Source organism: Stomoxys calcitrans, chromosome 5 (assembly GCF_963082655.1).
Source record: "Stomoxys calcitrans chromosome 5, idStoCalc2.1, whole genome shotgun sequence".
Taxonomy (NCBI): domain Eukaryota; kingdom Metazoa; phylum Arthropoda; class Insecta; order Diptera; family Muscidae; genus Stomoxys; species Stomoxys calcitrans.
In genome coordinates this window covers 44,664,842-44,681,609 of record NC_081556.1, presented here as the reverse complement: position 1 = coordinate 44,681,609, position 16,768 = coordinate 44,664,842, and the positions used below count along the sequence as shown (strand labels likewise).

Below are 16,768 nucleotides of genomic sequence, written 5' to 3'. Positions count from 1 at the left end.
TCAAAAGACTTAAGACACATGCGCCTTTATTCATTTTTGCCCAAAAAGTAATTGCGGATTTTTTAAAAAGAAAGTAAATGCATTTTTAATAATACTTAGAATGAACTTTAATCAAATATACTTTTTTTACACTTTTTTTCTAAAGCAAGCTAAAAGTTACAGCTGATAACTGACAGAAGAAAGAATGCAATTACAGAGTCACAAGCTGTGAAAAAATTTGTCAACGCCGACTATATGAAAAATCCGCAATTACTTTTTGGGCAACCCAATAGATATATATTAAAACTAAACACGTGTCTGCCAAATACCTTATCTTGAATTAGATTAAATGCCTTATGATTAGACCACCTGCATGTTTAATTAATTAAAGCTTAAGAATAATAAATGAACCAAAAGAATATGTGGTATGGTATGTGGCAAAGCATGTGGCTTAACATGTTTTCAGTTTTCATAGTTTTTGTTGTGTCTCTAAGCCAACATGAAACTCAATGGTGGGGCTATCCCATATCACTTACATAAGAATTTCGAATTGAATTTTATTTCCATGGTTTCTAAAACCATATGGCCAATGGTTTTTGCATATAAATATCCACCAAAAAGATTTTTTTGAAAAATTGTCTTACAAATTAGCACTTAAAAGCCTTTATCCGCCATCCAATCACATTAGCAATGCTTGTCTAGATCCTATTACAGGTTTCAACCCAAATAAAAATTCACTCTAATTTGTCACATATGGTTAAAAATAAACCTAGACTCACTCAAAGATCAGTGATAATATTTTTACGAAGAAAATGTTATCGCCTATGTCATTAGGTCCCCTCATTAAAGACTTTTGAGTGCTACAAGGCATAAAGAATTTCTAGGAATTCTATAATAGCCCGCCGTTTACCTAACTCTCTATGGCATGACAACACATACTATTCGATTTTTTTTTTTTGTATAGCAGACCATTTGCTTGTGTCATATATAGGCCATATAAACTAATCCATTTTAATACAAAGCTTTAAGCAAATAAAATTCCTTTCAAAAAAACAAAACAAAAGCCAATAGACTCATGCTGTGTCTGAATAGAAAACAGAAACAAAAGCTGAAATTAATAGCAGTTGCTTTTAATTTAATAGCCACGAAATCGAGTACACATGGCAACGATTAAAAAACATTAAAACACCTTAAACGGCCAATGTTTAATTTGTTATAAGCCAGCAACAACAACGACAACAGTAACACCAAGCACCTAGAAAAAAAACGGCAGCCAATGCTGACCGCAACAGCAGCCCCAAGAAGTCTTAAGAAGTTTTTTTCCCCCCCCCCCTATAGATAAAGTATTTGCTGATACCCCAGCCTATGTTGACCATAGAGTGTGAAGAGCCTTAGGAGACATCAGTGAAAGTCGAACGCATATCACATGTCAGCAAGTTAGAGTTTAAGTGTTGTAATAAATTATTGGACAGCCATAGCAGCAGCAGGCAGCATCAATTTTAGCCCAAGCGTTGACCACATTATAGAGCTGCAGATCAAATAAAATCTGCCTTAGCCAGGGTAAACTCTTTTTCTTTACTCCATATTTTGCCATTAGCGACATACCGCATCAAACGAAAAGCAATGGAGGCGGCGACAGCGGTGGAGCATAACCATTGAACATTTAAAGATTTGTGAGATCTCTAGCCAACACCAAAGTCAAAACAAAAAAAAAAACACAATTTACCTTGAGGCCGGCATCAGGCCATTGCAAATAGAAAGAGGAGGAAAAAAAACAACAACGACATCAGTCCTCAAGTTTATAAACAGGCTTTTATTATTTCTCTAATTTGGTCTAATGCAACAAAAACAAGGCTTGCTGCTCCATATCTCACAATTGAAACTGGACAACAGCAGCCGCAGCAGTAGTGGCAACAGCCGTAGTGGCGAAACATGAATGAAAGAAATCAAATCAGCTGCTTAAGACTAAACAACAACAAAAATTTTTGGTTAGCCTGCCATACCATGGGTATCGTCTATTTGGTCAGTATGAAATAAAAATTGGAGCAGATTTCTTATCAGCCATATACAACAAGCTTAAATAATTGAACCACATTTAAGTAAAGGGAACAAAAAAATGAGTTTTGCAAGCCACAAATGAAAAGGTATTTAAGCAGCCAAACACGGCTTCGTTTGTTGTGGCTGCATGAAATATACTAAGACTTTCTTCATAAAAACTAAAAACAAGTACTTAGAAAAACACACAATGAGTGGAGGAAGAAAAACAAATCAAAAAGGAGTCTTAAAACAAAAATAACAAAAAAAAAAAATATAAAAACCAAAGCTCAATGAACACAAAAAAGGAAAAAAAAACAAAAGACTTAAGAAACAAACTTCATTTTAGATATTTTCACCGCAATTTTATCAGTAAATTTAGGAATAAAAACGAGATCTTTTCCCGGCATCTCTTCTTAGGCAAAAAAGAAAAGATTTGCTCTGCTATTAGAGCGATATCAAGATATGATCCGGTTTGGACCACAATTACTCTTATATGTTGAAGACCTGTGTAAAATGTCTGCCAATTCGAATAAGAATTGCGCCCTTTGGGAGCTAAAGAAGTAAAATAGAAGATCGATTTATATGGGAGCTGTATCGGGCTATAGACCGATTCAGATCATAATAAACACGTATATTGATAGTCATGAGAGGATCCGTCGTACCAAATTTCAGGCAAATCGGATAATAATTGCGGCCTCTAGAGGCTCAAGAAGTCAAGATCCCAGATTGGTTTATATGGCAGCTATATCAGGTTATGAACCGATTTGAACCACACTTGGCACAGTTGTTGGATATAGCAAAGACGTCGTGCAAAATTTCATTCCAATCGGATAAGAATTGCGCTCTCTAGAGGCTCAAGAAGTCAAGAACCAAGATCGATTTATGTGGCAACTATATCAAAACATGGACCGATATGGTTTACAATCCCAACCGACCTACACTAATAAATATTTCAAATAAATATTGTGCAAAATTTCAAGCGGCTAGCTTTACTCCTTCGGAAGTTAGCGTGCTTTCGACAGACAGACAGACGGACGGACGGTCGGACAGACGGACGGATGGACGGACGGATGGACGGACGGACAGTTGGACGGACAGACGGACGGACAGTCGGACGGACAGTCGGACGGACGGACAGACGGACGGACAGACGGACGGACAGACGGACGGACAGACGGACGGACAGACGGACGGACAGACGGACGGACAGACGGACGGACAGACGGACGGATAGACGGACAGACGGACGGACAGACGGGCTGACAGACGGACGGACATGGCTAGATCGACACCACCATCCTATGGTGGAGGGTATAAAAAACCAAGTAAAAAGGCTTTAAGTTAAGCCGGGCCGGACTTTGGATACCCAACACCTCGAGTATATATTTAATCCACCTTTCGTCAAAAACCGGTGAAAAATGCATACCTTATGCCCCATAGCAGCTTTATCGAAATATGGTCCGATTTGGACCAAATTCGGCACAGATATTGAGATGTCTAATAAGTACAAGTCATTGTTCAATTTTGTAGAACAAAATATTGGTCTTTTTGGTAGCCATATCCAAATATAAACCGATCTGAACCATATACGACACAGATGCCGAAAAGCCTAACATAAGTCTCTGTCCCAAATTTGGGCGAAAACGGACAATAAATGTGTCATTTATGGGGCCAAGACTTTAAATCGAGATATCGGTCTATATGGCAGCTATATCCGAATCTGGACCGATCTGAGCCAAATTGAAGAAGAATGTTGAAGGGCTTAACACAACTCACTGTCAGCAAATTTCGGTGAAATCGAAAAATAAATGCGCCTTTTATGGGCCCAAGTCCCTAAATCGAGAGATCGGTCTATATGGCAGCTATATCCAAATCTGGACCGATCTGAGCAAAATTGAAGAAAGTTGCCAAAGAGCCTAACGCAAAACTCTGACCCAAATTTCGGCGAAATCGGATACTAAATGCGCCTTTTATGGGCCCAAGACCTCAAATCGGGAGATCGGTCTATATGACAGCTATATCCAAATCTGGACCGATCGGAGCCAAATTGAAGAAGGATATTAAGTGGCTTAACACAACTCACTGTCCCAAATTTCAGCAAAATCGGATAATAAATGTGGCTTTTATGAGCCTAAGACCTTAAATCGAGAGATCGGTCTATATGGCAGCTATATCCAAATCTGGACCGATCGGAGCCAAATTGAAGAAGGATATTAAGTGGCTTAACACAACTCACTGTCCCAAATTTCAGCAAAATCGGATAATAAATGTGGCTTTTATGAGCCCAAGACCTTAAAACGAGAGATCCGTCTATTTGCAGCTATATCCAAATCTGGACCGATCTGGGCCAAATTGAAGAAGGATATCGATAGGCTTAACACAACTCACTGTCCCAAATTTTGCCAAAATCGGATAATAAATGCACCTTTTATGGGCCCAAGAGGTTAAATCGAGAGATCGGTGTATATGGCAGACGTCTAACACAACTCACTGTCCCAAATTTCGGCGAAATCGATCAATAAATGCGCCTTTTATGGGCCAACAACCGGTCTATATGACAGCTATATCCAAATCTGGATCCACTAGAGCCAAATTCAAGAAGGATATCGTGTGGCTTTACACACCACACTGTCCCAATTTTCAACAAAATTGGATAATAAATATGGCAGCTATATCCAAATCTGGACCGATCGAGGCCAAATTGAAGATGTACGCCAAAGGGCCTTACACAACTCACTGTCCCAAATTTCAGGAAAATCGGATAATAAATGTGGCTTTAATGAGCGTAAGACCCAAAATCGGCGGATCGGTCTATATGGGGGCTATATCAAGATAAAGTCCGATATAGCCCATCTTCCAACTTAACCTGCTTATGGACAAAAAAATAATCTGTGCCAAGTTTCAGCTCAATATCTCTATTTTTGAAGATTGTAGCGTGATTTCAACAGACAGACGGACGGACATGGCTAGATCGTCTTAGATTTTTAAGCTGATTATGGTCGGAAATGGATATTTCGATATGTGGCTAACGCAATGACAAAATGAATATACCCCCATCCTTCGGTGGTGGATATAAAAATTTCTATAGAATAAAAATTGGCATTTGATTTTTGTAGTAAATTTCTGGAAATTTTTATTTCCACAGAAATTATTCGCGTTGTCTCTATAATTCTAGACCTAGTTGTCTGCTTCCACCAGACTTCCCTGAAACAGAGTTTATTTCCCATCAGAAGATCTGGTAGTCTATTGCTCAACTACTATAGAACACCTTCTGTGTGTGTGTTCCGCATTGGAGGGGTTACACTTTAGGTTCTCATTACTTTGAGAAGGCGTTCCACTTTAGGTTCTCATTACTTTGAGAACCTGTCTGATTTAGCGGATTTGAACCTTCGCAAGTTGTAGGGCTTTTTAAAGCGATCTGGATGGTTCAACGGTAGGAACTAGAAGGCATCTTCCTTCTGCTGTTCCTGTGGTATCACAATGGACGAAAACATCTAAGTGAGTTTGAAGACAGACTGCCACTAAAATCTTACCTAACCTAAACTAACGCTCTGTTTCACACAAACCACCTCTAAACCTTAGACTTTCAATATAAATTCCTTGAATCTATACCAATTTCCCTTTCTCATTAAGGCAAACTTCATATAATTAACTCTGAATTTACATCTCTTATTTGTTCACACACTCATCAGTATGGGAAATTTTTTTTGTTTTATTGATAACAATCAAATATTCCAAGTTTACCAATATCAAAAAGCTGCAAACAAAACAAAAATCCAGGCATTTTCCACAACCAAGCCTTGCCTTTACAGTACCTATCATTATGCAGTATGCCAATAATTATTTTGATGAAGATTTTCTCTCACAGGCACAACACATTTTTATCACCTTTTGAATGAGCCGGCCTCTAATCACAAATGAAACCGAAAGTCATGCAAACATTTCACTACAAGAAATATTTTCTCTTTTAAAGACCCCACACTGCAATGCCAAGTTGTGCACGAACAAAAAAACAAAAACACAATCATTTTTCCCATTTTGGGTAAGCTGCAATTTTCCTTAAACATTTAAGAAAAACTTGAATATTTTCCCATTATTTGCAAATATTTGCAGCATCTTCAATCGTTTAGATGTTGTGTGTGTAGGTATGTGTGTGTGTGTGTGTAGGTATGAAAAACCACTTCATTTTCATTTCTATTCTCATCGAGCAATTGCAATTTTCCACTTCCACATCGATAATGATGAAGATGATAGTCTTGCCCATAATTATATAGAATTGCATATGGCTTTTTGATGGCCCCATTGAGAAGAGCACTGTTATTAAGTCAATGTCGATGTGCATGTGCATGTGCATGTGAACACCAATGCCTAGAAGTTCATTGTCTATGGGAGTGAAGAGAGTGCAGAAATACCAAAAAATAAAGAAACCTGTTAATCAAACACTTTGCACTCTTGTCCACCTTTTTTTTGATGTTCTTTATTGCAATAAAACTGGATGTGTGTGTGAGAGTGATAGAGCACGACAAAAACTACGAATGAATGAATTGATGGTCTAAAAACAAAAATGAAAAGCAGCAGCAGCAATGATTGATAGAGAGGTATGCACAAAGACTAAATTAGCAATTATAGCTGCGGTGTATGACTTAAACTGTTTCCTTAAAACTTGACCAGTTTGAAATTTCATGGGAATAATTTGAATTTTAAGTTATTGTGTAAACAAAAGACTTAAGGTTTGTTTCTTCCAAAGGAATTCAAAAATCATTTTTCTTAGATCCATAGGCCCAATTAGAGGTTGAGAGATTAGAATTCCTTGGAAGGGATTCCATTCTGTCAGTCTGCTCTGGTGTAAAGCAAATATTATACAAATCTTAATATCTTGATGGTATGCGTTTGATGGTATGTCTTCTATTTCTCTTTCCTCTCTCTCTTTCTCTTTCGCGCCCTCTTCAAGTTGAACATGTGTGGCATTCTTATGGCCAACAATTTTCACTGATCATGTGCGCGCACTTGCGTGCTTTCAATGTTACATTGTGGTGTACGAGTATGAACAAGAATTTATAACATTTCTCTATTCATTAGTTGTAATAGGTGTTGGGCTTAACTACTTTTTGTAACATCATGGCATTAATCAAAATACCATTTAGATGATGTTGAAATTTTGTGGAGAGAAAATGTTAAACGCCATGGGAACAAAAATGCTGCGAACACTGAAGGTTTCTACCAAAAAAAAAATTTCAAAATTAATTGATGGGGAAAATTTATATTAAAACAAGTAAAAAGGCATTAAAAAAAAAAATTTCAAAATTAATTGATGGGGAAAATTTATATTAAAACAAGTAAAAAGGCATTAATTTCGGCCAGGCCGAACATTGAACACCCCGAATATACGTAAACCACCTCTCATCAAAATCCGGTGAAAATTGCATACCTTATGTCCCATAGCAGTTATAACGAAATATGTTCAGATTTGGACCAAATACTTATAAGTACAAGTCATTGTTCAATTGTGTGCAACAAAATTTTGATCTTTTCAGTAGCTATATCTAAAAAAAACCGATCTGAACCATATACAACATAGATGTCGAAAAGCCTAACTAAGTCACTGTGTCAAGTTTCAGAGAAATCGGATTATAAATGCGCCTTTTTTGGGGCCAAGACTTTAAATCCAGATATCGGTCTATATGGCAGCTATATCCAAATCTGGATTGATTTGGGCCAAGTTGCAGCAAAATTTCGGAGAGCCTAACACAACTCACTCTCCCAAATTTCGGCGAAATCGGACAATAAACGCGCCTTTTATGGCCCCAAAACCTTAGATCGAGAGATCGGTCTATATGGCAACTATATGCAAATCTTGATCGATCTAAGCCAAATTGCAGAAGTATGTCGAGGGGCTTAACTAAACTCACTGTCCCAAATTTCGGCGACATCGGGCAATAAATGCGCCTTTTATGGGCCTAAGTCTCTACATCGGATGATCGGTCTATATGGGAGCTATATCCAAATCAGGACCGATCTAAGCCAAATTAACGAAGAATTCCAAAGGGCCTAACACAACTCACTGTCCCAAATTTCACCAAAATCGGATAATAAATGTGGCTTTTATGGGCCTAAAACCTCAAATCGTAGGATCGGTCTATATGGGAGCTATATTCAAATCTGGACCGATCTAAGGCAAATTAACGAAGAATTCCAAAGGGCCTAACGCAACTCACTGTCCCAAATTTCAGCAAAATCGGATAATAAATGTGGCTTTTATGGGCCTAAGACCCCAAATCGTAGGATCGGTCTATATGGCAGCTTTATACAAATCTGGACCGATCTAAACCAAATTAACGAAGAATGCCGAAGGGCCTAATACAACTCACTGTCCCAAATTTCAGCAAAATCGGAAAATAAATGTGGCTTTAATGGGCCTAAGACCCAAAATCGACAGTTCGGTCTATATGGCAGCTATATCCAAATCTGGACCGATCTGGACCAAATTAACGAAGAATGTTAAAGGACCTAACAAAACTCACTCACCAAATTTCAGCAAAATCGGATAATAAATGTGGCTTTAATGGGTCTAAGACCCAAAATCTGAGGATCGGTCTATATGGCAGCTATATCCAAATCTGAACCGATCTGAGCCAAATTGAAGAATGATGTCGAAGAGCCTAATACAACTCACTATCCTAAATTTCAGCAAAATCGGATAATAAATGTGGCTTTTATAGGCCTAAGAACCTTAATCTGAGAATCGGTTTATATGGCAGCAATATCCAAATCTGGACCGATCTAAACCAAATTAACGAAGAATGCCGAATGGCCCAACACAACTTTCTGTCCCAAATTTCAGCAAAATCGTATAATACATGTGGCTGTTATGGGCCTAAGACCCAAAATCGACATATCGGTCTATATGGCACCTATATCCAAATCTTAACCAATCTGCGCCATATTGCAGAATTATGTCGAGAGGCTTAACTTAACTCATTGTCCCAAATTTCGGCGACATCGGACAATAAATGCGCCTTTTATGGGCCCAAAACCTGAAATCGAGAGATCGGTCTATATGGCAGCTATATCCAAATCAGGACCGATCAGGACCAAACTAACTCAGGATGTCACAGGGCCTAACACAATTCATTGTCCCAAATTTCAGTGAAATCAGATAAAAAATAAGGCTTTTATGGCCTTCAGACCCTTTATCGGGAGATCGGGAGATCTATATGGCAGCTATATCTAAATATGGTCCGATCTGATCCATATTTGGGTCAGTTGTCGGGAAGCATTAAACTACTGACTGTTCCAAATTTCAGCAAAATCGGATAAAAAATAAAGTTTTTATGGTCATTATCAGAAAATCGGTCTATTGGGTTGCCCAAAAAGTAATTGCGGATTTTTTAAAAGAAAGTAAATGCATTTTTAATAAAACTTAGAATGAACTTTAATCAAATATACTTTTTTCACACTTTTTTTCTAAAGCAAGCTAAAAGTAACAGCTGATAACTGAAAGAAGAAAGAATGCAATTACAGAGTCACAAGCTGTGAAAAAAATTGTCAACGCCGACTATATGAAAAATCCGCAATTACTTTTTGGGCAACCCAATATATAGCAGCTATACCCAAATATGGTCCGATTTGGCCCGTTCAAGCACTTAACCAGCGTGCATCAAAAAGATGTATCTGTGCCAAATTTCAGCTCAATATCTCAATTTTTGAAGGCTGTAGAGTGATTACAACAGACGGACGTACAGACGGATAGACGGACAGACACACGGACATCGATAAATCGTCTTAGAATTTTACTACGATCCGAAATATTGTATATATACTTTGTAGGATCGGAAATGGATATTTCGACGTGTTTCAAACGAAATGACTAAATGAATATACCCCCTATCCTACGGTGGTGGGTATAGAAACCAAGAAAAAATGCCATTAAACAAAAAAATTTTTCTTTTGGATAACATTTGAGTTTTTGAAGAATTTCAACGAAAATTCCATAAGAAACAGAAGCACTCCTCCCTTAACAATGTTTTCCATTTTGAGCTCAATTAAAAGGGACCTATACTAAGAGAGACCGAACGGCGTACCTCTTGGCTAACTAATTCACAAATGTCACCAGCATCAGTAGGGGTATAACCACCGCCTAAATATTTTTCTGATGTTCTCGCTAGGAATTGAACCCAGGCTTTCATCATCATAGCCGGACTTGCTAACCTCTGCACCAGGGTGGCCTCCAACAACAAATCCAAGTTACCAATCCATATCCAATTCATTTACTCAATGTTCTTAACATTAAAAAAAACCCATAAAAGTAAAAGCAAAAGTTTTTCCATTTGTTATGTACTGCAAGTCAGAGGATTACGTCAAGTTTTTTAATGTTTTCTTGTTAAGGTTTTTGTTTTTCAAATTTTTTGTGTTGTTTCTGCTTCCCAGTCATTTTGTTTTTTCGGTGAGAACATGTCAAATTGCAATTGATATATTGTTCTGTGCATATCGATGTAATTTTGTCGTCGAAAAACAAAAGACTTAGGAAACGAACATGTATTCCACAAACACCTCTACTCGTTTGTATTGCGAAATGCGCTTACATGCGCTTGGCGATACTCGTACCAGAATGTATGACACCATGTATAAATTATTATTTATTATAGAAGTTCAGTGGAGTAATTAATCATTATTGGAATTTCAAAAAAAAAAGAACAATTAACCACATAATGTGGGAAAAAGAGCGAAAGGGAAACTAAAAACAAATTCTTTTTTTTACATCATGTAAAGGCAAAAACAAATGTCAAATACAATTACATTACGGATCTGGAAATATAACAAACATTTGATAAACTACTTAAAAGAAACTTATTTGAACAGAAATTTTGTTGTAAAAATTTTGATAAAATTTTGTTCATTGTGATTTAATTGTTGACCTTTGCAATTTTATAACTTTGACTTCTTGGTTTGGCTCGAGGTCATCGAACAATTTTCTAAAACAGGTGTTGGTATTTTATTTAATTGTTTTATTTGTAATTTTTACCAATATTTTCATAAGGGTTTGAAATTTTAAAACAAAAAAAAAAGAATTTTCCTGTACAGTCACACTAGTGCGCATCATATTCAAGATCATTTAAATGCAAAGCTGTCTTTTCGAAGAATATCATAGTAAAGACTTTATAAAAGTTTAGCAAGAGTGGGCTGTTGTCAAAAACACTTTGACTGGCATGGTGGATCGAGATTTCTGATATGCCATGTATCTTAATAAACAACTTTTTTACAAATTTGTTTAGGTGCTCTACATACCCAACTACTATGGAGTACGGTGTAGGGCACGCCTTTGTTCTGAAACAGGTCTTATTTTTTCTGAAACAGGTCTTATTTTTAGTTTCGTATCTGCCTAAATATCATTTATCTGAGCCCCATATTGCCATAGTCGGTAAATATATTCGATTTAGGGCTGTTTTTGGGGTGGGGCGGTCTCCGAAACACTTTACTCCACATTTGAATATTAGATATGTTCTCCATTATCAAAAACATTTATTTGAGTCCTATATTGTAGTGATTGGTCTATATATACATTTGGTGGGTTTTGGAGATGGGGCACCCCCTCCCCCCTAGGTACCCCATCCAAAATTTGGATATCAAATTTTTGGTTTTAGGTTACCAAAAAAGAGCACACAAAATTTCATTTAAATCGCTTTGCCCATATCCAAGATCTGGCTTTTCTGAAAATTAGGGTAAGGGGGAGGGTCCGTCCCCCCTTACGTATATCAAAAAATGTAGTACCCATTTTCACCACGGGATCATTATGCACTATCTGTGAAAATTTCCAGAAAATCGGTTTAGCTGTTTTGAAGTCTATACGGAGGAGACAAACAAACAAACAAAATTGATTTTTATACCCTCCACCATAGATTTGGAGTATACTAATATCGTCATTCCGTTTGTAAAATATTCATCTTAGAACCCATAAAGAATATATATTCAGGATCGTCATGCCATTTTAAGTCGATCTAGCCATGTCTGTTCGTCCGTCTGTCCGTCCGTCCATACGTGTGTCTGTCGAAAGCACGCTAACTTTCGAAGGAGTACAGCTTGGCGCTTTCAGACCAATTCAGACCACAACCTGATATACATAGCTGCCATATTACCCGATCGGGGATCTTGACTTCTTGAGTCGCTAAAGGGCGCAATTATTACCCAATTTGGTTGAAATTTTGCACAACGTGTTTTGCTGACTTCCAACAACTGTGCTAGTTCAAATCGGAAAATACAGCTGCCATATAAACCGATCTCGGACTTTGATTTCTTGAGCCGCTAGAGGGCGCAATTATTACCCGATTTGGCTGAAATTTTGCACAACGTGTTTTGCTGACTTCCAACAACTGTGCTTAGTATGGTCCAAATCGGCCCATAACCTATTATAGCTGCCATATAAACCGATCTCGGATCTAGATTTCTTGATCCGCTAGAGGGAGCAATGATTATCCGAATGGGCTGAAATTTTTGCATGAAGTGCTATGTTTTAACTTTCAACCACTGTGCTAAGCATGCTAATCGGCCCACAACCTGATATAGCTGCCATATAAACCGATCTTGATTTTTTGAGCCGCTATTGTTATCCGATTTGTCTGAAATTTTGCAGGCGGTGTTTTGTTTTAACTTTCAACAACTGTGCTTAGTATGGCTTAAATCGGTTTGTAACCTGATATACCTGCCATATAAACCGATCGCGGATCTTGGATTCTTGAGCCGCTAGAGGGCGCAATTATTATCAAATTTGGCTGAAATTTTGCATGAAGTGTTTTATTATGACTTCCAACAACTGTTTTAAGTATGGTCTAAATCGGATCATAACCTGATGAAGCTCCCATATAGACCGATTTCCCAATTATACTTCTTAAGACTACAGAGGGCGCAATTCTTACCAGATTTTGCTGAAAAATGGCACGAATAGCTTTGTTTTAACTTTCAACAACTTTACTCAGTATAGTTCAAATTGGCCCGCAACCTGATATAGCTGCCATAGAAACCGATCTCTGATCTTGATTTCTTGAGCCGCTAGAGGGCGCAATTATTATCCGATTTGGCTGAAATTTTACAGAAGGTGTATTGTTTCAACTTTCAACTACTGTGCTTGGTATGGTCCAAATCGGTTTATAACCTGATATACCTGCCATATAAACCGATCTCGGATCTTGAATTCTTGAGCCGCTAGAGGGCGCAATTATTATCAAATTTGGCTGAAATTTAGCATGAAGTGTTTTGTTAAATTTTTCCAACAACTGTGTCAAGGGTCATAACCTGATAAAGCTCCCATATAAACCGATTTGCCAATTATACTTCTTGAGCCTACAGAGGGCGCAATTCTCCCATCCCATTTTACTGAAACTTTGCACATTGACTTGCACGTTGGTTTCCAACAGCCAACCAAATATAGCCCTAATCGGTTTATAACTTGGTATAGCTCCAAAAGCATAGCAATTCTTATTCATTATCCTTTGTTTGCCTATAAAGAGATACCGGGCACTGTGCCAAATGCGACCCATGGTGAAAAGCTTATAAGATTCAGCCCTTGCTTCGTTTGTTTTTGACAAATTTAATAAAATTTCATTTTCTGCACTCTTAGCAATTGGTGGCGACCTACCTCACAAATTTTGGCTTAGGAATATTTTTAGTCCTAAGGAATTTCCGTTAACCCAACATCATATTGCACACACTTAGCAGCTTTAAGAAGTCCAACCCTTTCAGGTCAACATTCTTGCTTAGCTCATGCTGGTTAAATGATGCCTTTGTATTTTATAATTCTTTCTTCTGCCATTTATTTAAGTAACGTTAACGGATTATTTGGCTCTATGCCAGAGAGATTAAAACATTTTCACAAAAGCCTTTTTAGCGGTTTTAAGCTTCCAATTAAGTCGTGTGTGTGCTTTTTTTTTTCTTTTCAAAATTTTTGCTTTATTCATTCATCTCATCCTGCTCTCATCATGAGTTTCTTCTTATTTTTCTTGTTTTTTTGGTATAATGCAAGACAAATGATGATGTTTCGGGGGAGGGGCAAGAACAACATGCCAAACATCATCATTGTTGCTTATATTAGTCCATGGCCATTGAGTTTTTCTTACTCAACCGAAGAGGGCGCTTAAGGGCACTCATCATCAACATACGCAACAGCAGCAGCTAGGAAATAGCTTGAAACTTCTTTTTTTTGTAGGACCTTAAATCAATTTAATGGCAGTAATTAAAATAGGCATTTTTATGAAATCCTCTTAACAACACACACACACATACACACATATATACACAAATCCTTGAATGAGAGCTAAACAAAGTAATTAATGGCCCTTTTTTCTGCTTTTTATTTCTGCTTCCAGGAAAACGATCCAACGATTCAACGAATTTTGAGACAACAAATCTCCAGCCGCCTCAACATCATCAGCAGCATATACCAACGCCGGCCTATCATCAAGTGCCTGCCGATCTCTCGGCGGAGAATATCCACAGGGAGGCTGCCTTAGTTTTGGCTCAAGCCAAACGCCATAAAAGTATTGCCGAAAATGGTGACAACATACCCACATTCCGGGTGAAGACAAAACGTTCCGGCGATTCTGCAAATTCGTCCTCCTCCATACCCAAGAAATTCCATTCCTTGCCTTCGCGTAAAAAGAAACCCCCCGCCAAGCCGGTAAGTCGCAGCAATAGTGACGCTGCCGCTGCCAAGAAACCCCCCAAGAAACCCTCCATTTTCAGTCTCTTCAGTCGCAAGAGTGACTCGAATATCAATCAGCCGGATAGGGATCCCCGCTTTGAGGATAGCGGTGGTCGTCGTTTGGTGCGTAGCAAAAGTGATGTGGGCTCCTCATCGTACAAGCTAAAGAAAGTACTCAAGGAACCCAAAGTACCGCTTGCCTCCTTGCCCCCGGGTAGCAGCAGCAAGCATTTGCCCTCCCAATTGAGCCCCATTATTGAAAACGATTCCCGAGACGATTGTTTCGAAGAGGATTTTGTTAGGGAACGCCGCAAATCGGAAGCCATCACCGATAGGGAAAAACATGAGAGTGCCATTAATGAGCTGTTAGCTCGCAGTCGCTCCCAGGTCGAGGTTGATGGTACATTGGTGGGACGCATACCCGTCTCCGAAGGCATTAAAGAGAAGATTCTAACCCTACAGGCTAAGTCACAAGAGAACATGCACAGCTCTCAGTTGCCAGTGCAAAAATTGCCCCTGACCAAAGGCCATACGGTGAATGGTATGGTGAAGCGTCTTTCGATGGAGAGATTTTCGCCACCGCCCACCATATCAGGGCCGGCCTTTTCCTATATAAGGCCCAATGAGGGCATTACCTATGCCCAGCTGGAGTTGCAGGATGAGCCCCGCGCAAGGCGAGAGTTCACTCGCTCCCCTGTACATGATTACCGCTCACCGGTGCGTGAACTGCGCGATGTGCGTGATGTGCGCGATATACGCTCAGCCTCCAGAGACATTTTTACCCCTGAACGCGAATTGATTAGCACCACTGTGCTCAACCGTAACCCTGCCGAAGACCAAACCGATTTCGTAACTAGTCAAAGGAATAACTACTCGCCTACCTATAATGCGGCCAAAGGCTCCACCACCATCCACATTGGTGGCTCTTTCTCTCCCTCGCCCTGGCAAATGCTATCGCCACGCAATCTCAGCGACGAGGATGAAGGCTTGGGCCTGGAGACTCGAAAATTCTACGAAGAAGATGTGCTGCAAAGCAAACGCAGCAAATCCCCGGCTGAGCCTCCCATAGTGCCGAAAATTCGCAGCATAACACCGCCCAGGGAGAATGGCTTTCACAGCACGGAACGCTATAACACACCCACCAGGGACCCCAACCCCAATGACGATATGGGCTATAGGCGGGCACGTCTGGAGTCGCGCATTCTAACACGCAGATTTGGTGATACAGCCACACTGGAGAGAAATGGCTACCATAATCGTTCGCGTGAGAATTCCCATGAGCGTTTGCTGGAGGAACGTGAGAATGCAAACAACTTCCAAACAAGACCCAGATATGCCCTCAGCCCAGAGCGTGAGGTAAGGCAGGAGGCCTATGAGGCCAACCGTTTCCACAAGCCCGAGGTAAAGGAGATTCTCAATAAATACTCTCCCGAGAGATCCCATTTGGATATCATATCACCCTCAAACAGCAACACCACCACCAATAAAATCGTCAACGCTAGCACTACGGCCCCAACTTCCACCATGGAGAAGACCTCTCGCTATAAGCACACCAAATACTATGATGATGGCCATGGTGGGGTAAAGGAGGTCTACGAAAGAGAAACTCAATTCGATACCGATGGCAAGCCTCATGTACGGGAGACTAGGCATCGTGAACGTCTGGACTCGTACTCGGGCAAGCCCATAAGGGCCGCCTCACCTTTACATCTGGAAAGTCAGAGACTTCGTTCGGACTCGTATTCGGGAAAAGTGGGTCGTGAAAGTTCTCCCATCGCAGCAGATCATCATCATCATCTGGAACGCCAATTGATAACCACAGACTATGAGCCCAAATCCTTCGATTCTCAATTCACCACCACCGATCAATATCGCTCCTCGCCAGAGAACATGAAACGCTATGAAGTTAATGGTAGGGTGAGTAGCGAGGATCGTTGGCACAGCAGCTTGAAAAGAGATAAGCTGCAGCAACGAAGCTTTGACAAAGGCGACTCGGGTATTGAAAATGATTTTCGCAAGGAATCCTTCAATGGGGATTTGGTAAATAGGTGAGTTTAAGCT

General features: G+C 39.4%; 1 protein-coding gene across 1 annotated transcript in view; it reads left to right on the top strand.

Annotated features, from left to right (window-relative positions):
* The window catches only part of LOC106094838 (serine-rich adhesin for platelets), a 308,197-nt gene that overhangs the window by 231,845 nt on the left and 59,584 nt on the right, over window positions 1-16,768 (top strand). The window contains exon 3 of the mRNA XM_059368852.1: window positions 14,373-16,755. Coding sequence (XP_059224835.1) covers window positions 14,373-16,755 — 2,383 coding nt within the window. The remainder of the gene's footprint in view (window positions 1-14,372; window positions 16,756-16,768) is intronic.